Below are 27860 nucleotides of genomic sequence, written 5' to 3' on the forward strand. Positions count from 1 at the left end.
GGTGTCTGGCGAGGCTACAGCAGCCGGAGGGTTGCGAAACAACTCCCTAGCCGCCGCCAGCGCTCCGCCGCTCGCAGCCTGCGAGGGGGCCCGTGACGGCCGCCCTGTCCCTTGCCGTCGAGCAGCGCGCGCTGCCGCCGACGGTGCCTGCCCCACAGGCACAGTTGCCCCTGGAGCAGGAACTCGATAGGCGTGTGGCGTGGAGGATGCCACACCCACCGTCATCTCCACATCGTCCACACGAACCATGGAGACGGGGAAGAGATGAACTGTGACCAACTAGTGCCCCTACCTGGCGCGCCAAATGTCGTGGTGCTGCAAATCATAGCCGGGTGGCGGAAGGCACCCGTCCTAGTCCAGAGGGTGTGTACTCGGGGGTTAGCTAGTCCTAGTTCGATCTCACTCAAGAACACGATGAACACAGCAAGATTTAGAGTGGTTCGGGCCGCCGGAGCGTAATACCCTACATCCACTATGTGTTGTATTGCCTTCCCTCGAGAGAGTTCGAGAGAGCTTGTGTATTGTGTGTGATCTCGTGAGCTTGTAGTGCACAGCGAGCGCTTCCCTTTTATATCTTAAGGGAGACGCGTACATGGCTGTTGGGTCCCCGACAGGTGGGCCCAATGATGTAGTATAAAATAACGTACTGTTCATACATTATGGCATCGCAGGCAAAGGAGATCTCTCTCCTGGATTCCCTTGCCTGCTCCTGGAGTCCCTCGTTCATCATGTCCAGGCGTTGTCTTGTCGGGACGGTGCCAGACATAGCTAGTGGCGTCGCCTGCCACGTAGCTGAACGGGCTGTGTAGCTTGCGGCGTAGGCGGCATGATGGAAAAGTGCCGTACCGTCGTATCCATTTAATGCTGCAGACGGGCTCTGCGTGGGTGCGGCACAGGCGGCTGCACTGTGTACCTTGGTAATACGCGGTGCACAGTGAGGCCTGACAAAGGCTGTCCCACGTGCCGTGGCGGCAGAGCACGCCTCAACCATCTGCATTAAATGCAGTGGGTGGGCGAGTCTTCCAGCGGAAGGCTCGCGCTCGAACCCGTGCCTCCGGGACACGTGGCGGCTCCGGACCCCCACGCAGTATGGGAGGTCCGGATGGATGCAGGAGGTCCCGGACCCCTATGGGGGATCCGAGGCCTCGGCTGTCGATATGGAGCTTCCCTTCCTTAGGGGCACGTGGCGTCTCCGGACCTATCCCCAGGCGGAGAACAAGTCCGGGGCCATTGGCCTGGTGAGGAAAGAGCCTGACCCATGGGGCCTGGCTACTCCGTCCTTTGCACGCGGTTACGGATAACTATGCGGGTCCTGCCTTGCCGCAGTAAGAGTGGGTATCCCTGCTACAGGGTACCGACACACAAGTACTCATAAACCAATCAAAAGCAGCATCGTCGATATCATAGATTGCCTAGTGCATTGGAAAAGGATCTAGTCAGTCAATGCTTAAATTAAAAACTCCAAACAGCCAATGCTTAAGATAAAGATGTGTTGGTGCAGTGTTCGAGAAAAAAAAGGATAAGATCACAGGAGAATGAAACAGTCCATACCTTTATATCAGTCCATACTTCATACTTCTTCTCAGGTTTAACAAGCCTCCAATCAGAACACCCAACTGATATTTTCCTTCTCACTTGACAACCAAGGACTCTAGAAAACTTCCTTGAATTCTTTCCTACAGGCTGGCCATATTGATTGAGTGTTATTTTGATCTTTGGCATGTTAGGTGTCCTTGCAAATATTTCATCCATTCTAGTTATACCCCTTCCTTTGCTCTTCTTTTGTGAACTCCTTTGCAAATCTGCATCAAAATAATTTAAGAGTGAGAAGTATGAAATATCACAAGACAAAATTTATGCTGCAATAATAAGCAACAAACATGCTTGAAGACCTTCATTGTCATGTAAGAAATCTCCAGTGAATTGGCTGTTACGATCTTGGCCATTCTGATCATTTGCAGAATTGTTAGCACAATTGCTTTGTGTCCGCGCGCGCGAACTGTGAGTAATCTGTTCATGTAGATTCTCAGCATAGTTTCTTGGAGTCCTTACACGCAAATTGTGCCGTTCAGTTGCTGCACCACTTGGCTGATGGGTTCTCCACAAGAAAAGAGCATGATAGTGTAAAATAGTTACTATCAAGTGAGCAAGTACTATTGTAACAGAAAATTTCATACTAACCTTTGTTCTTTTCTTAGGCTGATTGTGCTGCACCAATGTGTTCATCTTAGGGACAGAAAGAGCATCCAGCTTCCTTTTGTTTTCTTCAATGTTTGCAAGCCGCCGCTGCTCATACTCGCTGAGGGTGGATTGCTTATTGTTTCCTTTTTCTCTTGACATTTTTTCTCCTGAAAAGTAGACAAAGAAATCAGCAACCTTTTCAAGTATCCAGTAACAAAATACTAGCAGCCCCAATGTTTGCAAAAGGCTTACTTTCTAGATTTTTTTTAGACTTCTTTGGATCAACAATTATACCATCTATATCATTTCTAACACTAGGGACAACCCCATTAACAATATCAACGGTCACATTGGCATTGAGATCAGACAATGGCATAACTATTCCACTTCCATTATCTAGGTGCTCACTGTCCAAATTATCCATGTCATAAATGTCTCTTGGTTTTGATTGAAGGACAGCAACCCACTCCATATCAATTGGATCAGGAACATAGAACACTTGAACTGCCTGTGATACTAGAATGAAAGGTTCATCTGATATCTTTTCACCAGTATTGAACAAATGCCTAAAATTGACTGTTGTGACTCCAAATTGATCAGTTTTTACCCATTTGTTCTGCACCCGGTTATCAACCCAAGCACACTTGAACAGCACCACATTCCCTTGATGGTGATAGTTCAGTTCAATAATTTCCTTTATAATACCATAATAGGTCTTGTTTCCTATTATGATGTTATCATCATTGCCCCTTTCAAAACTCGTTGACTCTGCAACTAGAGCAACCCCACTATTTTGAATAGATCTACTCTCGTCATATTGTTCTGTGTGGAAATCAAATCCATTTATGCTGTAGCTACTATACTTCCGTGCAAGCATCATTGGCCCCTTAGCTAAAATTTTTATCTCATCGCAACAAATCAGAATATTAGAATACGGCAATATGAGAGAAGGGGATAGCAACTACAGAACCATACCGTCACCAAGGCCTTCACCAAGTTCTCGGCTAGGGTACCAGCTGCTATGGATGCTTGCAAGATGAGCACCAGCATGTTCCCTAAAGAGAGGCAATCACATTTTTTAAAAAACAATCTATACACCTTGAATCAAAAAGAGTACTGGAAGTTAAAATATTTACCTTATATTGCAATACAAACAATTGGTGTAGTGCAGGTCTAAAGTTCAGCAGTAGAGGAAATAATGAAGTACCTGGTCAGAGAAAAAAGTCAAACAACCATTTCAATATGCATCGTGGAAGAATGGTAGGTTCACAGACACACTAGATTTATGGACACATAAAAGCAATACACCCCATGCCATATAGTTTTGTTTAGGTTGTAAAACTTCTTAAACTAAGAAAAAACAGAGATAGTTAAAGCACATGCATCTCCAAATCTATTAACAAAGCTTGGTTCTAGTGATTTACTGAGCAAGCACTAAAAGAATGACTGCTGACTTGAACACGCTCATTTTATATCCCTATTTGCATCTACATTCGTAATTTAGCACTCAGCGTAGCAAATTTGCAAAATATACCAAACAAATAATTGGGACACCACATCTGACATTGAACATTTGAATCCAAAACTGAAAAGGTAAAGAACTCCAGGCAGTGGAGGTTAAATAATTGAATTGACGAATGTAACAATGAGTAACGGGAGACACATGGGGGAGACTGACCTGGGGGTTGAGTGGGAACTCAACAAATTTGGGGGCGGACGGGGGAGGCAGGGCTCGGCGGTCTCGGTCCGCTCTAGGAACCCCTCCGGGAGGAGCGCGTCTAGGTCGGCGTCCGACGGGTGCCGCGACCCGGCCGCGGGAGGGCCGCGCAGCGCCCACAGAAACCGGTGCCCACTCCACTCCAGCCCAGCGGCGACCTCGCGCGCCTTGGCGACGTCGAACCACCCCAGGCTCCCGAAGCACAGGAACACCACCGACGCCCGTGGCTGCGCGTCCAGGCTCCGTGCAGGGACCGGAGGCTTGCAGAGGCAGGTTGCGGCGGAGGTAGGGCTCGGCGGCCGGTAGAGCCAGGGCTCGGCGACCAGCGGAAGCAGGGACGGATGGGCTCGGGGAGGCTACAGGTTTTAGATTCTGAGCAGGGGAAAGGTTTGGATGGGGCGGCTACAGGTTATGGCTGGGAGGAAGGCCGCGAAATTTTGGTGCTCCCCGCGCGCGCGGCCGCCGCGTTGCGAGAAGATGAGGGCGCGCGCGCGGGCGATGGAGATTTGGAGCGGCGGCGGCGGCAGGTTTGGGAAGGAAATAAATTGGATAGCTAGGGTTTCTTTTGTTCAACTGACTTGTGGGCCAGGGTTAAAATATGAAGCGCGTAGAGATTCACTTGGCACGCGCGCACCGGGCGCGCTGGGAGGGAAAGGGGTGCGCACATTTGCCGACTGACATTTGGCCACTATATTACCTTATGCCGACCAACGGTCTAACGTTATATACAAACTAAATACCGACTAACGGTCGCTTGGTACATCCTGTATTGCCGACACATCGTCCGTCGAGAACTTATAGCAACCAACGGTTTGTCGCTAATAATAGTGATTTAGCGTCTAACGTCCGATGCTAATCCAGTGTTGTGGTATAGTGGCTATTCTTCAGGCCAAAGGGTTCCCTGCGCTCTGGAGATCCTGGATTACCTGTCTTAACAACACCAGTCAGAATGCTGTGGTCCTAAATGGTGTCCCTGGTCGGTGGATCCAGTGTAAAAGGGGCCTGAGACAAGGGGATCCATTGTCTCCCTACCTATTCATTCTGGTGGCTGATCTGCTACAACAAATGATTCTGCTGGACTCCCAACAAGGCCTCTTGCAGCACCCCATTGTTGACTCCTTGCCTTGCCCTGTGCTGTAGTATTTTGATGACACTCTTCTTGTGATCAAGGCAAACGCTGTGCAGTTGCAACATCTCAAGGCTTTGCTTGATCATTTCTCCTCCTTCACAGGGCTGCATATCAACTTCGAGAAGAGCACCTTTGTTCCTATCGGGATTGAGCTGTCACTGGCCAATGAATTGGCACAGATTTTTGGTGTCCAGTATCATCCTTCCCTCGAACTTACCTCGGCCTCCCGCTCAACTCAACCAAGCTCAGAATTGCTGATCACCGCCCCCTTGTCGTGGCCATTGAGTCCTATATTCCGGGCTGGTGTGGAAAAGTGTAACACCCAGTTTATAAAAGGACATAAACCGAGCAATCATATACGTGCCAAGATCAAGTCACACGCATATACAACAGAATGAACAATATATCACAGCACATATTATGTAAAAAGATATAATAAAGCGAATACGAATGTTATTTATTACAATAATGACAAAAGTCTGGTACAGAGTATGCGGAAGCGTAAAACATAAATGATAACTCTCGTCGGAAGCTGAGCAGGGCACCACAGGGACGTCGACTGGGAGACGAACGCCTAGAAGTCCTCGTACTCCTGGTAGCTCCGGGTGAACTCCCTCGCGTCGGCAAGAACTGAGCAGCAGTAGAGTATCCCCAAGAGGAAAAAGAGTAGAGTAGGCAAGAGTGAGTACACAACTTGTACTCAACAAGTATAACACAAACTATGAGGCTCTAAGGTTGGCTGACTCAACTGCATTAGCTTTTAACCTTGGCAAAATTTTATTAAAGCTATTTACTACAAGTTGATGAATTACCATAAACCCAGTTACATAGTAATTAATCAAGATTAACCATGATACTACTGAGAACCAAACCGAACCAAGCCAAGGTAACCCCGAGAGGCACCCCCCTCGTCGGAAGGAGATAACCCCACTAATCAAAAGGAGGATCTGGGCCGCTCATGACCGTGAGCACGGCTAGTATACCAGTTTTACACTCTGCAGAGGTTGCACATCTTTACCCACAAGTCGTGAGCTACGCTAGTTGTTCATCACACTTCCTTAGGTGAGATGACTAGCAAACTCACTACGAGGCCATTACAAAGGACACGTTGGTAAGGTGTAACCGCTAAGGAATCAGGCTCCGCAACGATGGTGAACACCTCGAGGGGTACACAGACCAAGCCTCGTAGCCTGGGGACCATTGAAGCTCACCACCCCTCCTGCCCCGTCGGTAAGTTACTCCCGAACCAAAATGACCTAATTAGTAAGCCAAGATCGTCCCATTCCAGTCTTGTGGTAGCGCTGTTGTCCCAGGTTGTCGCTCTACGAACCGGTCCTTATGTAGAGTGGCCAACTAGTCAGTAAGCACTGTACTGGCCCCCTAAACCATGTTTCTAACAAAACATATTTTAACGAGACGTGAACCCCTCAAACGGGCCACTCTCAGAATTAAGTTGCATATACCATTAATCAAATTAATTAAAAAGACCAAGTGTGCTATAGCGCGGCACCTAGCACAACTAACCAAAATGCAACCCAAAGGATATATATAGAGGATATAAAGTGGCTAGGAAAGTCCTTATAGGCATACATTATTAAAATGCAGTATGAAATTGTATTTAAAAGTGATAGGTGGTGTTCATGTTATACTTGCCTTCCTCAAACTGTTCCTACTGCTCGAACTGCTCAGAAGATGGCTCCTGGTACTGGTACTGGGGCTCCTTAGATGGATCGACGTCTACTCACGAGCACATGGCCAAAAACAAGGCACAACATAAACATACATGCAAACAATAGCAAAAACTAAGAAACAGTACAACAATACATGAAAACAGCAGATAAAACTAAGCTAGAACTATTCTACGCGCTACAACGATCGCGTGGACACAAAGAACGCCTAAAACGGAGCTAAAACGCATAATCTAGGCCAAAAACAAGTTCCAGGGACCTATTTGTAAGAAAACTGGAGTTCCAGGGGGGTTTTTGGGCAAAACCGAGGACTAAACTATAATTAAACAACAACTCTGGGGTCTAACTTGCGAAAACAGCAGCCAAGGATGGTGGGTTCAAATTCTAAAGAGTTCAGGGGGCTGGGTGCTAATTTCTGGACTAAACTGTAATTTCTTTTGAATAGAGGTGGACTGCGGGTTGATATCGGGAAAGTCGGGGGTCTCTTTAGAAAAACTTCCAGTCAAAGGGGTATCTTTGAATCTGGGCGCTTGGATCTGGATCGGATGGCTCGGATTTGATCAACTCACGTTCTAATCCTGGGCGTTGCTTCCAGATCGGGCGGCCAGGGGCAAAGGGCGCACGGGGCGGCGGCACTGTCGCCGGAGCAGTGGTTTCCGCGGTGGCGAGCTCGCTGGAGCTGGCGATGCGGGCGCTACGGGGGTCTAATCGGGATGCGGTTTGGCTGGGGAGCCTCCACACGGCATGCGTAACGCACTGGCAGCAACAGGGAGGCGGTTCGGGGCTCCGGGCGTGACGCTCGTCGGAGATGGCGGATCGGCGGCGCAGGGCTCGCCGGGGTTTGACAAACTGGCAAAACCGGGGTCAAATCAAGCGGGTTTTTGGTCGGGCATGCCCAGCGTGCCATGGCGAACGTGCCGGGGCCCTCGGCAGGGCATGCTCGGGCTCGGGCCGTGGGTGCGGTGGGGCAGGCGGCTAGACTCACCGGAGCGCGGCATGCTGGGTTCACGGGATGGCATACAGGCCCTGGAATCTAGCGCAAACTAATGAGGGAGGGTCTGGCGTGCTCACCGTGGGTCGGGATCGAAAGAAGGGCCGGCGCTGTGTGGTCGTCGGCGAGTTCCGGGCGGTGGCGTTGGGCGGCGCTTGCGGTCCGGGCGGTGGCGTGCTCCTCCGTTCTCCGGATCCCCACTGGTCGACGCGGGGTGGCGCTGCAAAGCAATACAAGGGATCAGGGAAGCGTGAACAGCACCGGTGGCGAAGTAATTCGACGGCGGAGGAGCTTACCGGCAGCGGTTGCTCTGCTCTGGGCAGGGGCAAGGCGGCTAGGGTTTGCGACTGTGGGATGGGAGGAGGAGGGGAGGCACGGGGCTCCTATTTGTAGGGCGGCAGGGTGCCTTGGCGTGCGCGCCCGAGATTGGAAAGCCGGCGAGATTGCGGCCGGGGATCTCGGCCGTGCTGGCGGGTCTGTTGCGCCGCGGAGGGGAAAGAGCTGCCATGCGGGCCCGGCTGGTCAGCGGCTGTGAGCAAGGGCGCTGCGCGGCGACTACGGCTGGGCTGCGGCGCGCGGAGTGAAGCGGGAGTGCGCGGTGGAGCAGTCCGTGCGGCTCGCTGGATTGAGCGCGCGGGACTGGGCCGAAGCGACGAGTTGGGCCGCGCGGGCACTGAGCGAAGCTGGGCCGAGGGGAGAGGGGTCGCTGCTGGGCTGCCGGTGTGAGAACGGGCCGCGGGGGAAAGTGTGGGCCGAGCTGTTTGGGTTGGAGGAGGAGGTTGGACCGGCCAGGCTGGTTTCTGGGTTTTGGGGTTTGGGCCTTCTCCTTTTTCTATTTCTATTTCTAACTCAAACTCAAGTCTAATGAATTCAAATAAATTTGAATTCAAACCCTAACCAAACAAACAAAAGAAAGAGATGCTCCAGCATGAATGCACAAACATTTTAACCCTATGATAAACTTTAATTACTTATGAAACAAAATTTTGATTAAATGCAAGACTAAACACAATAAACCTTAGAAATTTAAATAAAGCCAAATAAATTTATTAATAAAAGCTGAAATTTAAATTAGGGTGTTACAAAAAGTGCTAACACCAAGTGGCAGGACTATTCTTGCCAATGCTGTTCTGGGCGCCAGGGCGGTTTATGCAATGTGCTCAACTCTGCTGAACAAGGGAACTATCGAGGCCATTGATGCTAGATGCCGTGCCTTCATCTGGACTGGTGACAACTCCTGCACGGGTGGACAATGCAAGGCTGCCTGGGACCTGGTTTGCTGGGATAAAGCCCAGGGGGTCTAGGAGTTAAGGGTTTGGATCTTCAGAATAAAGGTCTGTTGTCCAAATTCGTCGACAAACTACTACAGCCCCCGGCCACCAACTGGCAAAAGTGGTTCCACCGGATGTATGGAGAAGGTGCGAGCAGGGATCTCGGGGACTCTCATCATCTTGACACTGCCATCTGGACTACCCTCCGACAGCTGCTGCCTGGCTTCAGGAGCTGCACCAAAATTCATCTGGGAAATGGTCAGTTTACTAGCTTCTGGTTTGATCACTGGATTGGGTCGCAGCCGTTGGCTACCATGTTCCCAGCTTTGCTCTCCTTCTGTCCGCGGCCTAACATCTCGGTGTCTCATGCCTACCATCAAGGCCAGTGGATGCTCCCCTTACACTCTCGGCTCAGCTATGTGGCCTCCTCGCAATGGGAGATGATCCAACTTGCTCTAACCAATGTGACACTCTCACCGGATGTTCCTGATCGTCGTGGCATCGGTGCTGACCTTTGCCCTTTCTCCTCCCGAGCCTTCTACCTATGGCACATGGAACAGAAGCCGACTGATGACTTCTCTGGCTGCATTTGGTCTAGTGCTGCGATCCCGTGATGCAAACACTTCCTCTGGCTTGTTCATCATGGACGACTCCCTTCTGCTGCCTTGCTTCATCACCGTGCCATCATTGAGTCTGCACTTTGTCAGTATTGCGGAGAGCATGAGGATCAAGACCATCTGCTGCTGCGCTGCCCCTTGGCCCAGGGGTTGCTCAATGCCATCAGCTGGGGCATTGCTCCGTATTTGGCCTCCTTCAGAGATCTTTGGGACCTGCCATCCTTCACGGACGATGTTTCTCCACGGGTTCGTTCCACTATCATCACAGTGGTGCTCTGGAATATTTGAAAAGCTCGCAACTCTGTGGTCTTCAACGCCTTACCACCCACGGTCGCAAGTTCCTGCTCCACTATTCAGCAAGACTTGCAGCTTTGGTCCATCCGTATGGTCTCAGTAACGGATCGTTCTTACCTCCATGCGTGGTGTGCTGCTTTGGATGTAACCTAGTCCTTGTACAAAACACTCTCTCTCTTTTTCCTTTGCTGTAAATCTCATATGTACAAACCTTACATATTAATACAAATTGTGCAGGCTGGCGCTTAGCTGGCCGTAGACCCCCTAAAAAAAAATCTGGGACGTCAAAGAGTCACAGCTTAGTTCAGAATTATGTACGCATATGACCCTCTCCGAAGTCCGAAATGTTTGAGAGAAATTTGTGGGTGGTGGTGGTGTGTGTGTGTTGGGGGGGGGGGGGGGGGGTTGTCCGGGGGGCATGCTCTAGTTAACACTACACCAAACTGGAATTACCTTGGCGGGCATAAATTTACTTGGCGGCCGAAAAGAAATCGCCAAAAAAAAATGTAGTTTCCTTGGCTATGCTTGTTAACCGCCAAGAAAACATATATTCCTTGGCTGGTAATAAAATGCGCCAAGGAAATTATACATTTTCTTAGCGTTTTTGCTATCCCACCAAGAAAATTGAGCATTTTCTTGGCGGTTTGGACGGGCAGAAAAGCAAATGGTTCATTTCCTTGGCGGGTGGCAGCCAAGCAAATGTGTATTACCTGCGTGTCATGCTTCTATTCACTTGTATATAGTTATGCCACAAATATCACTTGACATGTTTTTATATTTTGATTTAACTTCGATTTAGTAGGTTTGTTATGAAAATAAATTAATAATACTTCCTTTTACAATAACATACTTTTTTAGGATTTAAGTATATTTCTGTTGATTTATTGGAATTGCAACACATTTGAAATACATATGTTGTAAAAAGAATATATTGAATTGCAAACAAATTTTAGACTACTGTATTTATACATTTCAATACCACATTCAAACTTTTAAGGATAAACTCAAATGTTTGTACACTTTACATTTTAACTCTCTTACTTACTTTGCAGTTTAATAAATTTAATGATATCAAAATTTTCTCAAAAAATTCCAAAATTTGGTTGGGAACCAAAATACAACCTTATAGCATACTTAAAAAGTTTAACAAAAAAGAATCAAATATAGAAAATGGTTTGCTTCATTTGCTTTTTCATATGACAACACTTATATGATGCGAACACTCTCCTCTAACAAGGTTCAATATGATCAATAGCTATCTTTATTCTTTTCACATGAAAATTTGATACAACCTTGATTTAATATGCTTATCATGAAAATAATTTATTATATATATTTCTGCAATAATATACTTTTTTTAGAATTTAAAGATATTTTACCTATTTTTTAAAATTACTTCATATCTGAACTCGATCGAAAAAATCTTGCGAATAGGTGTGAACTCGGCCCAGCCCACTAGGACTCCCACACGCCCCCATTATAATTTGGTCTATCAACATGGGCATCCCCCCTCCAATTTAGTCTAACAACTTTATGCACTCACAAGGCAAGTGCATGTCCTCTTCAATTTGCTCTATCTTCGCCACTAGCTATGAATGAGGAGTAGGAAGAAGAAAATGAGAGGAAGGAGAGAAACAAAGTCCCTCAAAGTTAAATTCTTGGATCCGCCAACTACATATATTTATGTTTACATTGGATTTTTATAAACAATTTTGGACTAGGTCTTGATGATTAAAATCTGAAAACGCTGTGTCCATAAGTGAAGTTATTCAAACTGAAGCCACCAAGGAGCACAAGACCAATGATCAGAAATGGCTGATGATCATGGGCGCCCTTCTATTTTAGAAGAAGATCATGTAATTTTCTACATGAATCATTATGTTATTTTTGTGGCTGCAAGTGCCGTGGTTGTGGGCATATTCTTCTTGTAACCAAGAACGCAACTGATGCACACTTGACCGGAAATGAAGCTCTGAACTAAATACATCCGGAATATCATAGTGACAATACACTGTCTAAGGCCAGTCACAGTGCACAGTTTCATGGCAAAGTTATCTAGACCGGAAACTAGATAGTTGTGCATCTTGCGGTATGCTGCCCATCTCGCACCGATCCTCAACGATCGTCGCTGCTCGATGGCTGGCCCTTCTTCCCACGATGCCGAGGCCCGTGCCGAGGCTGACACTGACACTGATGCCAAGGCGAAGGCCAACGTCGGCGCCGACACTGCCAAGCGCCTCGCGGATGCGCACACTGCCTGCAAGTCTGCGCGCGAGGCTGCCCTCGAACGCATTCGCTAGGCCGAGCAGGAGGCCGCCAAGGCCTCCGAGGAGCGTGATGCCGTGGTCGCCCCCACATGCGCTGCCCTAGATCGCACCGCGTGCGAGCACAAGGCTACTGTCGACGCCGTGGATGAGGATGGCGTCCACACCATCACTGCCGACGCCGTGGTGATGGTGATCTGCACGATGCCCTCCTCCATGAGGTTGCCGCCGTCCTCAACCTGCATGCCCAGGCGGTGGCTATGTAGAGTATCCGGAGTCTCATTCCCATTGTCCTCTATGTCAATTCCTACTACGGCGTCATGGCACCCCAACACGTCTACGTCACTGTTCTGGCACCTATTCAGCAGGCGCCCCTCGGGTTTCTCCAACCCCATGACCGCCACCTCCTAGGATCAGCAGTCACTTGCCTCAACTTTCAGAAACATGTCTCTTTAGCAGCGTCCTTAGACTGACTGGTACTTTGATTTAGGTGCTACCTCTCACATGACCTCCAATTCTTCCACTCTTTCACACGTTTTACCTCTGTGTTACTCGTTTCCTTCATCAATTGTTGTCGGTGATAGTTCTTTGCTTCCCATTACTGCTACTAGCGCTACCCCCTTCCCTGTCATTTGTCGCTTAATAATATTCTTATTTCTCCTAAATTTATGAAGAATCTTATTTCCGTATGCAAGTTCACTTCTGATAACAATTTGCTCTATTGAATTTGACCCCGTTGGTTGCTCTATGAAGGATCTGGTCATCAGGTGCAATAGCTTTGGTCCACTATATCCACTGCAGCTTTCCTCGGCGCTTGCTTTTGCCGCCACCTCAGCTCATGCACTATGGCATCGCCACATTGGTCACCCCGGTCATGAGGCCTTAGCGAAAGTCGCTTCAATCATTCCATTTTGTAATACATAACCTAGCTCGATCTGTCATTCTTGTCAGCTAGGTTCCCACACTCATTTGCCTTTTCAGTCATCAAACTCGCCCACTACTAGTAATTTTGATCTTATTCACTGTGATTTGTGGACCTCGCCAGTTCCCATACTTGTGGACTTTTCCTCTTCGTGTAAAATCTGACACTTTTTTCACATTGGTAAACTTCTTTTCCTATGTACGCACATAGTTTGGTGCCATGATGAAAGTCGTCCAGTGCGATAATTAGTGCAAGTTAGACAACTCTAGCGCGCGTACCTTCTTCCTCACCCACGGTGTTCACCTTTGCATGTCTTGCCCACACACCTCGCTCAAGAATGGTAAAGCAGAGCGCATGATTCGCACCATTAATAATGCTGCTCGCTCCCTGCTATTTTAAGCCAGTATGCCTCCACCCAATTGGATTGAGGCCCTCCACACAGCAACGCACGTGCTGGACATACTTCCAACCAAAACCCTGAAGTCTGCCATGCCTCACCCCGCCTTGTTTTGCACCGCAACTTCATACACTCATCTTCGAGTTTTTGGTTGTTTGTGTTATCCTAACCTTTCAGCCACTGCAACCCATAAGGCTTGCTCCGCGTTCAGCCTCGTGTGTCTTCCTTGGATATTCTGCTAACCATAAAGGGTGATGCTGCCTTGACTTACAGTTCAACGGGGCTCTTATCTCTCACCATGTGGTGTTTGATGAGACCTGATTCCCATTCTCCTTGCAGACCACCCAACCTAATCCAGTAGATTTTGAGTCCTCTTGGACCATACTGACCTTGTATCGGCTCCAATCAGACCTGTACAATCTCTGCCAGTAGGTGCACCACCAGCGCCAGCTGCACGGCCACGTGTGGCTAGTGCCATCAGATCGAGGTGGGCACCCCTAGAGTTGGGCGCTCCAGCTCCCCTCGTGTATCCTGCACCCACGACGGGTGCCCCAGCATCGGCACCAAGCGGGCCCTCGACTAGTGCCCCCCTCGAAGCCCGCGATGCCCATGTCACCTGCATCTGGTGTGCCCTCGCCGATGTCCCAAAATGCTCCGGCTGCTCGGGTGGCCACTCTATTAGCGAGCGTAACCATTGCCACACCTGCGCAGGGCTCCCTAGTGCCCCTCGTGTTCTCAATGCGGCCTGTACCTCGCCCAGCTACACCGGCCATGGACTCGCCCTCAACTGGTTCTCAGATGTGACCTCTGTGGGACTACATCCACGTCTACTCATGCAAGCTAGTTAACGGGCCTGTCCCTCCGCGACCTCTTCCTCGTGGTGCTGTTTCAACACAACGCTTGTCCAACCAACACGGGATGACCACACGTGCAAAGAGTGGGCTATGCTTCCTCTCCATCTACGCCGCCTCGTCGCTTTCTCTAGCTCCTCGCTCCTATTGCGGGGGCCTTGTCGGTCCCAATTGGCGAGGCACTATGCAGGAGGGATGCCCTGTTGATGAACCGCACATGTGACCTAGCTTCGCGGCCTCCGCAGTCCAACATCTTGAGCGGTACATGGGTGTTCAAGCACAAGTTCAAGGCAGACAGTACACTAGAGCGTTATAAAGCCTGTTGGGTGCTCCAAGGCTTCACACATCACCTAGGTATTGACTTTGATGATACCTTCTGTCCAGTTGTCAAACCAGCTACAGTCCGCACAGTTCTGTCCTTGGCACTCTCTCGCAGCTGCCCGATTCACCAGTTGGATGTCAAGAATGTCTTCCTTCATGGCAACTTGTCCGAGACCATCTACTGCTCTCAGTCAACCAGTTTTGAGGACCCAACTCATCCTGATTACGTGAGCAAGCTCAATCGATCGTTCAATGGTCTTAAACAGGCACCCCGAGCATGGTACAACCACTTCGCCTCCTACATCCTTCAGCTTGGCTTTGTGGAGGCCAAGATAAGCTTATTGTTCGTCTATCACTAGGGTGCTGACACTGCTCTGTGTGGATGAGATCGTCCTCACTGCATCATCGACTCAGTTGCTTCGTCGTGTCATTGGTGCATTGCAACAAGAGTTTTCTATGATGGATCTCGGTGAGTTCACTTCCTGGGTATGCATGTGAAGCGTTCTGGTCCTGGTTTTCTGCTCTCTCAGTGGCAGTATATGATGGAGATTCTCGAGCATGCTGGCATGACCGACTGCAAGCTTTGTGCCACTCCAGTTGACACAAATCTGAAGCTTCTTGTGGATGGTTGAGTTCTATGGCCGACCCTACGAATTTTCGCAGCTTTGCTGGAGCTTTGCAGTACCTGACTTTGACTCGCCCGGATAGAGCGTATGCTGTACAACAGGTTTGCCTCCATATGCACAATATCCGAGAGCCTCATCTTGCTGCTTGATCTTGTGGTCTACTTAGGTGCAAATTGGGCTAGCTGTTCATGACTCTCGCAAGTCTACCTAAGGTTATGATGTCTTTTTTGGTGACAATCGCATCTCCTAGTCCTCAAAGCTACAGACTGCATTTTCGTGTTCGAGTGTCGAAGCAAAGTATCGACCTGTCGCCAATGTAGTGGCTGAGGTCTCCTGATTGCGCCAACTTCTAGTTGAGCTGCATGTTCCTGTTAGCAAGGTTGCCTTGGTCTACTGCGATAACATCAGCACAATCTACATGTCTGCCAACCTATTTCAGCATCAACGCACCAAGCACGTCGAGATTGGTCTCCACTTTGTTGGGGAGTGGGTTGCTATAGGAGTTATCCGCGTTCTTCATGTTCCTACCAGTTCACAATATGCCGACATCTTCACCAAACGCCTGCCGTCTTCTGTGTTCATGAAGTTCAAGTCCAGTCACGGGGGAGTTAGACAAATGTATATGTGTGTGCGTGAGGAACCCAGGCGTGTATTGCGTCACCGCTAGGGGCGGCTATTGTGCCGAGCTCGGCTGATTAGGGTAGCGTTTGGTTGGAAGGATATGCTAGAATGGAGCCATTCCATTCCAGTTTTACCAGTGTTTGGTTGGGGAGCTACGGGAGCGGACTCGTTCCAAACCAGAGAATATTCCATAAGATTCGGAGCGCAGCCATCCCACCAAAATGACCGAACGCAACCATCCCACTTCGAAGCCGTTGTGTTCCGTCTCCTCTGCTGCACACACCAGCAGCAACGCGCTCTGCTTGCTCGTTCGTTCCGGCATGGCGATAGAGATGCTAAGCACTCGGAGCAAACAAGTTATAAAATCGAGCAAGAGGTGTAAGATTCATGTGTTGTTTATCGAGCAAGAGCAAGGGGCCAAATCGACTAGCCTGAGAGAACTTTGGACAGCTCACAGCTGCTGCTTCTCGTCCCGGCCGTCAGCATCCACGGGGCAGCGCGGGAAGATCCACCAGGCGCCGCCGTAAGCTCCACCGAGCTCCGCCGAACGAGCTCCACAGCACCACAAACATGATTTTGGAGCTCGATGGGAATTTGGAAAAGGCAAGGAGAGTGGGGCAGGAGCCTTGGCATAGCACCGGCAGGCGAGCAATTGCGCGTGCCTTGAGCGGGCGGCCGCGGCGGTCTGCGCGAGCGTTGCGGACGAGCGGCTAGTTTGACTGACAAGTGGGATCCATAGGCCATAGCTAACGGGGTTAGCAGATGTATAACTCCATCCATTCCTATCCCTCCAACCAAACAACAACATGGAACCGTTTCATTCTTCCAAACAAACAAGAAAATAGAGTCGTTCCATCCCTAAAAATAGGAATTGATCTAACTCATTCTACCTCACTCCTCAACCAAACACACCTTAGGATGGCAGGGGATCCCTGATTGGTATATTTTCTATAAACCTCTCTAAATCTATCTAGGGCCTACTTATATATGTAACTCATATGTTAAACCCTAACCAACCAATCATTCTCCACAATCTCCATTGCTTTCAGTTTGATTGTTGAGGACAACTGTAACTAGTTCAGTGCAATTTTGGTTTGGACTTCGAACCATTAGCACCCTGCCTCATAGTAAGGGTCACGTCATGCAAAAATGAAAGAAAAGAACTTACACAGTAAACCCACTTTTACACTTAACCAGACACCTCACCAGTGAGTAAACCACAAATTGTATATTGCTTTTCCAGGTAAATGGTTGAAATTGCTGAGCCTATCTAGTAACTAGACTCGGCTACAAGAGAGAAGACTGATGTACAACTATTCATTGTACCTCAAACTATCATTTCAACAATTTCCAGTTTATGGTCTCTTGGTAGGAAGATAATGAGCAACTTATTTGAATAAGAAGCACTACTCCAATTTTGCTATACACTATGCTATTATAACTGTGACAAGAAACCAGTGCTACCATAATTCATGCTATCAGAACAAAAACAAACTAATTAATTGAAGAAAAAACATCCAACCGCCCAAATAGTGGCTAGAAAGTAGAAACAGTCCAATATGCTATACAAAATTCAAGTGACTTCCATGCTACAAGACTTGCAAACTTCATTTAAATCAGACACAATTCAAACGAATTCCATGTTTTTTTTTGAACTAGACAACTTGCAAGCAATCAGCCTACGGTTTTTTCAACAAATGAGTAAAGGTACAAGCATTGTATGCTATGCTCCCTCCGTTCACCATTGACTTTTGATCATGACATTTTCATGTCATTCAAAAATTTAATGAACATATGCGAAAGTATAGGTCATGCTTAAAGACCTTAACAATAAAAAGAATCCATAACAAAAGTTATATTTACATAATTTTTTAATAAGACAAATAATGAAACAGCGTGCCCACAAGTCAACGGTGATAAACATTTAGGACAGCAGGGAATACAAACTAGTGCATTAGTTAACCCTCTTCTGCGGTCATTCGGAAGAAAAATTAGAAGTGACATTCTTCTGTGACTACAGTACATCTGAGAAGTGAGGGTGATCTCCAAAACTGAAGAAAAGTATGCATTTTTCTGACTATGGAGCTAAACATTAACATTATAGTGCATTGTGTTTGTAAATTGGGCCATCGAACTGTGAATCAGTTGAACTAGAAATTTGCACATCAGGAATTGTCACATTTGGCTGGAGTACTAAATCCCAATCCTAAGCTAGAGGCAGAACCAATCTAATATATGACCAGTCCAGATCATCAAATCATTATGTTCTGTCAAGTCTTATAGAATTAAAATGAATATTGAAATATAATAGCTCGGGCACATCATATGACTTCAGAACCAATCTGCCATACACTGAAAATGTGCCCAGAAGTAAAAAGAGCAGAGTACAACACTATTCTTGTTCCATACTGTCAGACCTCATGATTGGGAAGTAAGCTACATCATTACATGTGCATGCTTGTCCAACCAAAAAAAAATGTGCTTCAGAAAAAAAATGTACATGTCTGTTTCATGCTTCAGTATAAACCATTTGTTAATACTTTCAGGCCTCTTTGATTCCCTTTATTACACTTATGTCATCTATAATAAGACCTTTATTCATGCAATTTGATTATGGGCATATGAAAGGACTTATTAGCTTTAGCCTGAAACATTCTCGTTTCAGTTGTAAAAAAACAAGGGCTATACTAGTTTAAGTTCCAGATTTCTAGGAGGAAACCAAAAGCATTGGAAATTTTGATCCATCTCTTCTAATCCTGATTATAGACATTTTCATGCCCTCCAATACGGATTATATCAATTGATGGTTGTTGGCAGCTACTGACTAGGCCTGGTGTCCTACAGCTGCTTCTGCTTGTAACTTACATAAGCATCCACCAACACTCACCCTCTTTCTTCTCCTCCTTGACGTTGAACTTATGCATAGGCTTTGCAAATCTGCTAAGTATATTGACAAGAAGATTAGACTGGTCGACCTCACAAGTGGTAGTGAAAGCATCTTCCTTGATGGTCTCAGCAGGCACTGTCTTATCAGGAATATCTTCGGCTTCCACCTTAGGCAAAATGCTTAGGGTTGCTGGATCCTCCACTCTTACCATGGAAGCAGACTTGTGAACAGTACTCCTTTGCTCCTGTTCTTCTACAATTATTGATAAAGACGTATGCGCAATTAGTTGACAAAAGAGGTTCATCAAAGCACACAGTTCAGAAAACCACGAAGTAGTGAGAAAAAAGCAAATAGCAAATATATCGATAGTGAGACATCTCACCTTCCTTGCGCTTTGTGACCTGTTTCTCCATCATTGCAACAAGTTTCTCTTCCTTAGAGTCATCACAGGTCTGATCTGAGACTAATACTGGAGGCCCAATGACCACTGCATCAGAAGAATCATCTGCACATTCATACACTATCATCAGTGACCACCCTCGAACAGTGCAGGATGATTCAGGGGAAACACCGAAACAACTCCTCACTTTTCTTCATATTCAAGGCTGCCCTAGCAGCTTTAGATTTTGCTCGTCTCATCCTCTTTGTTGTAGCCACCTCTTCCGCCTCTACAGGCACCGTGGCCTCTGGTGCTGATGTCCTCTGGCTTCGCTGCAAGGTGACTGGGGCCAGCATATCCATTCTATATGCCACGGTCCTCCTTTTTCATTCCCACCTTCAAGTGGCTTTGTGGCCTGTTCCTCCACCACAGCAACCACTTCATCCTCTTTAGGACGATCACAACTTTTATCTGCAGACCCAAGGGCCACTTCAGAAGAGTGATCTGCGCATATAGACATTGTTATCAAGGAATGCTCATGAACAATATCAAGTTGACAAATTTGAAATTTCAGCGAATTGATGAACAGAAAATCAGCATCAAAATCTGCATTCCAACAGTCGAAGTTAATAAGGGGAAGTGAGACCTTGTGCTCACCTTTCTGCCCCTTCGGTACTGCTGCCGCCATCTTAGATCTTGTGGACCTTCTCGTCCCTTTCTTTGCCGTACCCACCTCTTCGGCCTCAACAGGCACTGCTGTCCTCTGGCTCCGCCGCAGGATGGCTGGGGCTGGCACCTCCTCCATCTCATGCACTACATGCGTCTTTGTCACATTCTGACTTTTTGTGAAATCTTCCTCCACCACCAAGATCATACTGTGCGTTTTAGGATCATCACAGTCCTTTTCTGAAACTACAGCAGACGACCCAATGGCAACATCAGAGGAATCAGCTACAAATTCCAAAATTATCATCAGGAAATGTTTGCCAACAATAGCCAATTTACACTTTCCAATTACGATAAACGAAGGACTCTTTATGGCAGATTTCTGAAAATCTGCATTCAAGCAATCCAAGTCAATCAGGGAAAGCGAGAACTTGTCCTCACCTTTCTGATCCAAAGCCATCTTCATCTTCGATCTTGCAGACCTCCTCGTCCTTCTCTTTCCTGTGGCTACCTCTTCCGTCTCCACAAGTGCCATGCCCTCCACTGCCCCCGTCCTCTGGCTCCCTTGCAAGGTGTCTGGGGCCAGAACCGCCACCTCCTCCTTCTGCAACGCGGCCATCCTTGTCTTCACCCGCGCACGGCCACCGCGGGGAAGCGGGCACCGGTGCCCTTGCTCTTCCACCTCCACAGGCGCCACCACATCCCGTGCCGCCGCGTCCCAAAAATATGTGATCTTTTTCGCAAGAAACTATCCGTAGCACCCCTCTCCCCTAAATGGTTCAATACGCCTGACTTTGGAAATGAACATTGCACGGCTATCAGTCGGGCCAATATGCCCTTTAGCACCCCCACCGCGCACGCATATATCGTCTATACCACGCATATGCGAGTGGGGAGCCACGCGTCACACAAGACACTCGCCCCCCTTATCGGTCGTCTTCCCTATTTTCGGCGGCTTTCGCCGTCGGATCCCACCGCCTGGTGCTTACACATCGTCCAACTCCCGCACCCCGCCCCGATCCCTAGTCGGTCGGCTGTCAAGCCGCCACCCCTGGCCGGTGGCGTCCCTACCGCCCGCTACCCGCCACTAGTCTTCCCTTTCTCCCCATCTTCTAAGGCCACCGGTGACCACGGACCACCGCAACCCTCCCTCCCAAAACTCGAAATCCTAAGCTCCGCCACCTCGACCACCATTCCGACTGGCTGCACCCCTTATCTCCCACCCTCCCTTGGCACCCACTCCTCTGGCCACGCAAGCGAGAGTGGCGGCGACGACAGTCAGTCGGCATTTCCTTCTACGATTGAATCCTGTGGAGTAGCACACACGATGAATAAATTTCCCCATTTGACGCGGGGTCCCTATTTGCCTTCCGTAAGGTAGAAGGCAATCATGTATAAAGTTCATTGGTCTTCGGGCCGTTTAGCATTTTTTTGCATCTTCTCCGGCGCCAGTGGTGGAGTAGGTGGCGGCGGGGCGAGGGTGCCGATGGCGGAGCAGGAGGGAGGTAGTGCACTAAACGGCAGCGTAGCAGGAGGGTGGCAGCGCAACAGGAGCAGGAGGCGCTGCGGCGGAATGGGAGTAGGCGGCTGCGGCGGCGGCTGGGGGGGCAATGGCGTTGTGTCGGGGCGGGCGGCAGCGTTGTGTGGAGGCAGGCGACAGCGGCAGCAGGGAAGGGATAAGGTGAGAGTGGGAGTTAGGGTTTGAGTGGATTCAAAAGCTGTGGTTATTCGCACGAATCTCAAACAGTAGAAGATGATAAGAAAAACCTTTTAGAAGAGGTATAGGCTCTGTTTGGGACCGCGACTGCGTCGTGAATGAGCAAGAAAAGCTAAAAAAACGCTAAACGTTTGGCGACTAACGCGTGTCCGCCGGCCGCCCACAACGCAAAACACGGAAAACTGAACTACGGGAGGGAAAATCGCGAACGCGGCCTTCGAGCCTCTTACGCCGTCGCGCGATTCTCACCCACGGTCCCAAACAGGGGAATTTATTTTTATTTTTTTCGATTTATCAAATATATATGCCGAAAATTATTTTTTGCAAAAATGTCACCCAGCCGCCGGTTCATCCGGCGGTAGCTACCTACCGCCGGATGAACTGGCGGTAGGCGCTACCACCGCGCTACAGCCGGCTATAGCCGCGCTGTAGCCGGACTGTAGACCGATACTGCCTATCGCCATTTCAAACGGCGGTAGGTCCTCCCATATTTTTTTAATTATTTTGTATGCTTTCTGGGCTGTAATTATTTATTTAATTATTTTATAGGCTCTCTGTGCTGTAATTATTTTTTTACGCTTAGAGATATTTCAAAAAGCAATAGAGATAGAAGAGGTTATGGAAATACTTTTTTAAAATCTAATACAAATTAGATTTAACTCTAGGAGAATGTGAAAATATATTTTCATAACATATTATCCTGAGCTCCAATTATAATTTCGATGTCCTGTCACTTTGTATCGGATTCTTTTGCACCCCCACTCGTTTACTGTGTGTGGATGTGATGGTACGTCAATTGACAGTTGTGCGCTTTTCAGGTTGCATGAACCATGCCTATAGACCAAATACTTCCATCTATAAATAAGGACATCACCCCATCTCATACAAAATCACTAGACATCCCCGCACTACCACCATGTCTTCTTCTAGTTCTACCTACATTCCGTGGAATAAGATTAGAGAACCTGTGCCTCAAGGAGTGCAGGTTCCAATGTGTTCTGCGGTTCGTTGTGCAAGCTGATGGAGTCCAAAGTTTTGGGCGATGACTTCGGCAGGAGGTTCTTCATGTGTGACAACTACGAGTACGATCCGCCAAAGCACTACGGCAAGGACAAACCGAAGGTATCACCTCGCACTATCTAGTTTGCGCCTTCGGAGTACAGTAAGTTAAATCTAACTCGACTTGGCAATAGAGTCCACCACCTCTTGGTGATTTCATACAGTGGCTGGACACGGAGCAATCGACCGAAGCTAAGGAACACGTTGAACGCGAAGCAAGGTGGGCTGCGGAAAGATGGCAGCGAATGCTGCAAGAGGAAAAATGGAGGAGAAGCGCAAGAAAGATAAAGAAGAGATCCAGAAGAGGTTCGCAGATGTGGAACGTCGGCAGGCGGAGGAGCGTGAAGCTGATAGGGAGAGGAAGCGAGAGAGGGCCCGCTGTGCGAAGGAGGCGGGGCCCGAGGCTATTAGGAAGGGGAAGTATCCTCGGTGCACTTAGTAGATCACTATCATTTAATGTCCGAATTTCATATTCCATAAGGCTTGTTAGGTCTAGATGGAACACGACATTAGCGTGTTCCATGTACAAGCCAGTGCAATTGTTTATGTAATTTCAATGTCTAATTAATCTGCATTGTGTACTTTCTACTACAAGTACCCGTTTCATAAAACATGAGCTACAACTAGACTTTTCAGAAGTATTGGTGTACAAGTAAATTTTTCATACCGACGTGATGACAACTCCATGAGGTTATGTCGGTCACTACACATAATAAAAACAAACAAAACAATCACCTTGCATACATTAAACACAAATAAAGTAGTGGTCCACACAATTGAACGCGCACAACACATGACATGGCATGTCAGGACCTGTTGCAAGCTACGGTAACGAGGTCCAAACATAAACCTAACATGCCTTAGGTAATTCCAACAAATAACATTACATAGACAGGCGGAAGAGGCTGCCGAAAATAAACACGCAACATATTGGCCGGGCAGCTACATTATTTATTCAGACGGAGCAGTACAACATCAATCATTCACGGGCCCTTATCACGTCCTGCCCTGTCTGCTTTCGCACGCTCGCATTTGCGTACATTTTCATCCACCTTCTTCAACCACTCTATATATTGCTGATCACGACGAGTGATCCACGTGTCAATCCACTCATAGAAATGACACCAATGAGTATGCGTGTCATCACCAGCGTACTGTCGCAAACAAGAAACGATTCAAAATTATAAAAAATAACAAAATATATTTACAAATTAATCTATACATGTGATGTTGCACCTCTTTTTTGGAATTCATCGATATTCTTGCAACACCAATACCTCTGGCCAAAAGTCTCGTAATCACGAGATATGTTCGGAACACAACGCATCTGGCAATAGCAATCGAGTGGCTCTACACCTTTAGGCCATACCTTGCAATCTGTAATACATCTATTGGGATCGTTAGGAGAGGGTCCTAAATTAGCCTCCATTTCCCGACGGAAAGCTGCCTGGGAGAATGAGGAGCTCATAGCTGTTTGTTTCGACTAACTAAAAATATATGGAACCTGAATTGCAAGTCTGTGCTCTCGGCAACCACATGGTCGCCTTTTATACACGCAAGGCTGCCTGCATCGTCCAAGCACTTTAAACATAGATACGACCTCTCACTGATCCTGACTTCTGCTCTCGCACGCTCCGCACCGCTCACTCCTCCCACTTTAAACAACGACACGACATCTCACTGGTCATGACTTCCGCACTTGCACGGTCCACAGCTCTCACTCATACCACTTTAAACACCAACACGATCTCTCACTGCTATACGCCAGGATAGCAAAAGCTGTGTCCGTTCACTGCAGCACAGTACTGCACTCGCACGCCAGGACAGGCAAAGCAATCAATGAACGTCCTTTGAATGTGACTTTATGTCACTTCACTTCATAGTCGAATCCAATGCACGAATAAATGAGCCCAACGCAACTGTGCAGCGGGAAATGACAACTGTATGCATCCTATGTCGGCCACAACGTTCAACACATTCATATTCGAATCCAATGCACGGCACCGGCCTAATCGTCATAATGTCACTGCACGGATACATCCCATTGCCCATCATAGTCTACACAGGCCTACATAACATAGTCTGACGGAACAAAGTAATTAACAAGCTACAACCTGTACATTAAATGCGTCCGCGCTTGCCCCCTCTCCTCCTGCCACGTCGCTCTGCAACCTGGGCCGCCCTAGTGTGGTGCTGCGAGTACGTCAGTGGCTCCGGCGGGATGATCTCGCGAGTGGACCGACAACCCTGCTCAGGAACAGGCGTCTGCTCCACCTGAGTGTAGTCCTGCGTCGCGGATGGGGCGCCCCCCAGCTGTGAAGTGCCGACGACCTCCTGCGTTGGTGCAGCAGAGAAGAACGTGTTCACCCACTCCATCTGCGCGAGGTCGTCCACGTCCTGAATCTCCTCATCGTCGTCTATCCCTCCCACCTGCCGGTACTCTGATTCACAAACCTTCATCCATTAATATTCAATTAAGTATGTATTTGTTATCACAAATTAACAACTCGTTTTAGACGTACCTAAATCATGTATTGGACGACGAAGGGAGGACGATCCGGCGCCGTACAGATCTATCGGCGGAAACGACGACGAGCCGGGCACTACACGAATAAGAGGTACAAGTTGATGAATAAAGTTTTACATAATGCGGTATTGTAAGTGACACCAGGATAGAGTATGATTTACCTGCCGAGTACAAATGTGCCGGCCGCGGCACGTACGTGGGCCGAGCTGCAGAAGCCGAAGGTGTCGCCATCGTGACGGGTGGCGGTGGTGGTGGACCTGACTGTGCCGAGGGTGCAGACCATCGTGACGACGGACCGGCCCGCAACTGTGAGGTGGGAGCAAGGTGTCGTCCTCACGACAAGTCACGGCTCGCCGAAACCGTTTGCACATGTTGACGATCTTCTGCAGCGTGCTCTGGTGTTGCGCGGGTGTCATGTCATGGTTCTGGCCCATGCTCGATGAAGCCTCGGACTCAATCGCTCATATGACATCGTACTGAACTGAGAAAGTTGTAACATCATATGCAATCAGTTTTGTAGAATGTAAAATCAATCAGAGAAACGTACCGCTATGGCAAAGTTCTGGTCTCGAACTACGGGGTATGTCTCGGACACCCTTGTGGCCTCGATCCGAGCATCTGGTGAAACGTGCATGACACGTGTGCGCGTCCTCAGCAGGTACCACCGTAGGTAGTCTGCGAACGCCTCGTCGCTGTGCGGCCGATCCTCGAAAACAACGTCGTCGAGGGCCGCGGCCCAGGAGTCGACGTAAGGACGGATCTTGTCGGCCCACCGCGAGCCTGGTGACTGGCCCTGACGTGTCCACCTATAATACAAAGATTGAGCGAATCAATGCTAAGTGGTAGGTTAAAAAAATTAAATTGTTAACAGAACTATATATTCGATACCTGTGGACGTGGGCCTCCACTGAGTGCACAATCGGGACCGGGGTCTGCTGGTAGAGACCGAACTGCCTTAGGACCCAGTTCACGTGGTACTCCTCGACGTGGATGTCGTAAAGGATCGGCTTCCTCGTCATCCAGTACTCATGGTCTCGCAGGCATAAGGAAAAAAGACCGCTCGGTGCCCGGGCGTAAATGTCGGCTGCAGTGTACGGAGTCCACCTCACGTCCGTGTCCACAAGAGCGTCAAACTGTCCCACGAAGTCGTGGTATGACTTCCTCATCTGCACGCCGACCCAAGAAGGCTGCATAACAAAAAAAAGTTAACCGCTAAATCGTACATTCCTGAAGGCATGTAACAATAAGTAAAACAAACGATATAACGTACCCGTCTGAGGCACCACAAAGATCTCATCGTAGGTCTGTCGACGTCGTCGTGGTCGTGCGACAGCTGGACGTACGGCTTGAAGTCCATCTCTGGCCTACCGACGGGGAAGCACTCGTACGACCAGAGCTATAACAGTAGAGGACACCCAACAAAGATGGGCTCCTCTGCTGAGACCTTCGTCACGCCCGTGCAAAGGCCCCTGTAAGTCGCAGCCAAAACGGCAGAAGCCCAGCTGAACTGTGGGACCTCGTGAAGTGTAGCATCAGCTATCGACCTCACCAAAGAAATGAGCTGTTTGGGGGCACGAGTCACCCTGGGAGCTGCAGAACATGACCCAGCCGAACAGCCACAGTAAGTAGGCCTCCAAGTGTCTGGCAACCGTAAAGTCGTCTGCGTCTGCCCTCATGTAGTCCGCCTTGAAAATGGTACGAGTCGTCAATGCAAATACGTAGGAACGTAAGTACGAAAATATTCAACATTTAAGTACTCACACTGAACTGTAGGAGCCACCTCTTTGTCGGTCCGTGTCCGTGGTTCGCAAGCAAGGGCCGGTACGGCACCGCTAGCTCATTGCGCTGAACCCCGTCGAACCGAGCCAAAAGGTCGTCGCGCCACGAGAGTCCCACGTCCTCTGCACCCACGGCTCGTCCAGCACATGGCAAGCCTAGAAGCATCACCACGTCCTGAAGAGTAGGAGTTATCTCACCGACCGGGAGGTGAAACGTGTGCGTCTCCGGACGCCAACGGTCGAGAAGTGCCGCGAGGAGGGACATGTCGAACTGAAACCGTGGAGCCCTGTCCCTAGATCGACGTGCAAGGTCAGCCATATCTCCCTCCACAAGTCGCGCAATCGGGAGAAGACCCAAAGCGCGTAGCCTGTATCGCAAAAATGAAACATCAAGTTAGAACAAACAGTTACGGAAATAATGAAAATATGTGACAAATGTAACCCGTACCTAGGAACCCAGCGACGGTGTATCGGCATCGTCGACATGGGCACACGAGCCCGAAACGTCCCTAAGCTTATGCCACGGACCGCAGACATGTACGACCGGTGGCGCTTGTCGACGAGAGCATCAATCAACTCAGGGGTGACTCCTTCCTCGTGCGCCATACCTGCATAATAGGATTTATTAAAAAGAAATTCAGAACATAAATAAGAATATTAAGCGTGTTAACATTAAATAATATAATAAATACTAAATAAAATACTAAATGAAGCGTAACGTAATAAACTAATAAATGATGCACAACAAATTACATATCATATAACTTCAATTTCCAATTAGAGCAACAAAGTTCAACATAGGATTGCGACACACATTACAACAAATATTCGTATGCCAAGACGAAATAAGTTTATGACATAGTAGTTCTTAACATTACATAATTTAACATCGCACATGATTCAATAGCGAATCACACAGATGACAATCGTCATCGATCACACAAGTCCATCGTTGTT

The 27860-nt window shown here is 48.3% G+C and overlaps 3 protein-coding genes and 2 long non-coding RNA genes across 6 annotated transcripts; all 5 read right to left on the reverse strand.

The window, feature by feature from the left end:
* Window positions 1-1360: 1360 nt before the first annotated feature.
* Window positions 1361-2060, reverse strand: LOC120709494. The gene is made up of 3 exons (XR_005689694.1): window positions 1893-2060; window positions 1552-1802; window positions 1361-1412 (listed from the first exon to the last, which is right to left on the reverse strand). It is a non-coding gene; the product is annotated as an uncharacterized LOC120709494 (long non-coding RNA).
* Window positions 2061-2068: 8 nt separating this feature from the next.
* Window positions 2069-3086, reverse strand: LOC120709804. The gene is made up of 3 exons (XM_039995449.1): window positions 2434-3086; window positions 2155-2348; window positions 2069-2098 (listed from the first exon to the last, which is right to left on the reverse strand). Exons 1-3 carry the CDS (start codon window positions 3059-3061, stop codon window positions 2069-2071), a joined length of 852 nt encoding a protein of 283 aa, XP_039851383.1. The 5' UTR covers window positions 3062-3086.
* A 69-nt stretch (window positions 3087-3155) lies between these two features.
* On the reverse strand, window positions 3156-3392 carry LOC120709495. Its single transcript, XR_005689695.1, has 2 exons — window positions 3318-3392; window positions 3156-3236 (listed from the first exon to the last, which is right to left on the reverse strand). It is a non-coding gene; the product is annotated as an uncharacterized LOC120709495 (long non-coding RNA).
* Window positions 3393-18469: 15077 nt separating this feature from the next.
* LOC120709496 lies at window positions 18470-20725 on the reverse strand. Of its 2 annotated transcripts, none has more exons than XM_039995160.1 (5): window positions 20264-20725; window positions 19814-20068; window positions 19365-19660; window positions 19160-19282; window positions 18470-19029 (listed from the first exon to the last, which is right to left on the reverse strand). In XM_039995160.1, the coding sequence occupies exons 1-3, from the start codon at window positions 20439-20441 to the stop codon at window positions 19446-19448; spliced, it is 648 nt and encodes a 215-aa protein (XP_039851094.1). In that variant the 5' UTR covers window positions 20442-20725; the 3' UTR covers window positions 18470-19029; window positions 19160-19282; window positions 19365-19445. The 2 variants fall into 2 exon arrangements, with proteins under 2 accessions (XP_039851094.1, XP_039851093.1); XM_039995159.1 differs by having other exon boundaries at window positions 19814-20107.
* Window positions 20726-26429: 5704 nt separating this feature from the next.
* LOC120709497 (protein MAIN-LIKE 1-like) lies at window positions 26430-27179 on the reverse strand. The gene is made up of 2 exons (XM_039995161.1): window positions 26887-27179; window positions 26430-26810 (listed from the first exon to the last, which is right to left on the reverse strand). The coding sequence occupies exons 1-2, from the start codon at window positions 27166-27168 to the stop codon at window positions 26658-26660; spliced, it is 435 nt and encodes a 144-aa protein (XP_039851095.1). The 5' UTR covers window positions 27169-27179; the 3' UTR covers window positions 26430-26657.
* Window positions 27180-27860: the final 681 nt, after the last annotated feature.

This window comes from Panicum virgatum, chromosome 5K (assembly GCF_016808335.1).
Source record: "Panicum virgatum strain AP13 chromosome 5K, P.virgatum_v5, whole genome shotgun sequence".
NCBI classification, from domain to species: domain Eukaryota; kingdom Viridiplantae; phylum Streptophyta; class Magnoliopsida; order Poales; family Poaceae; genus Panicum; species Panicum virgatum.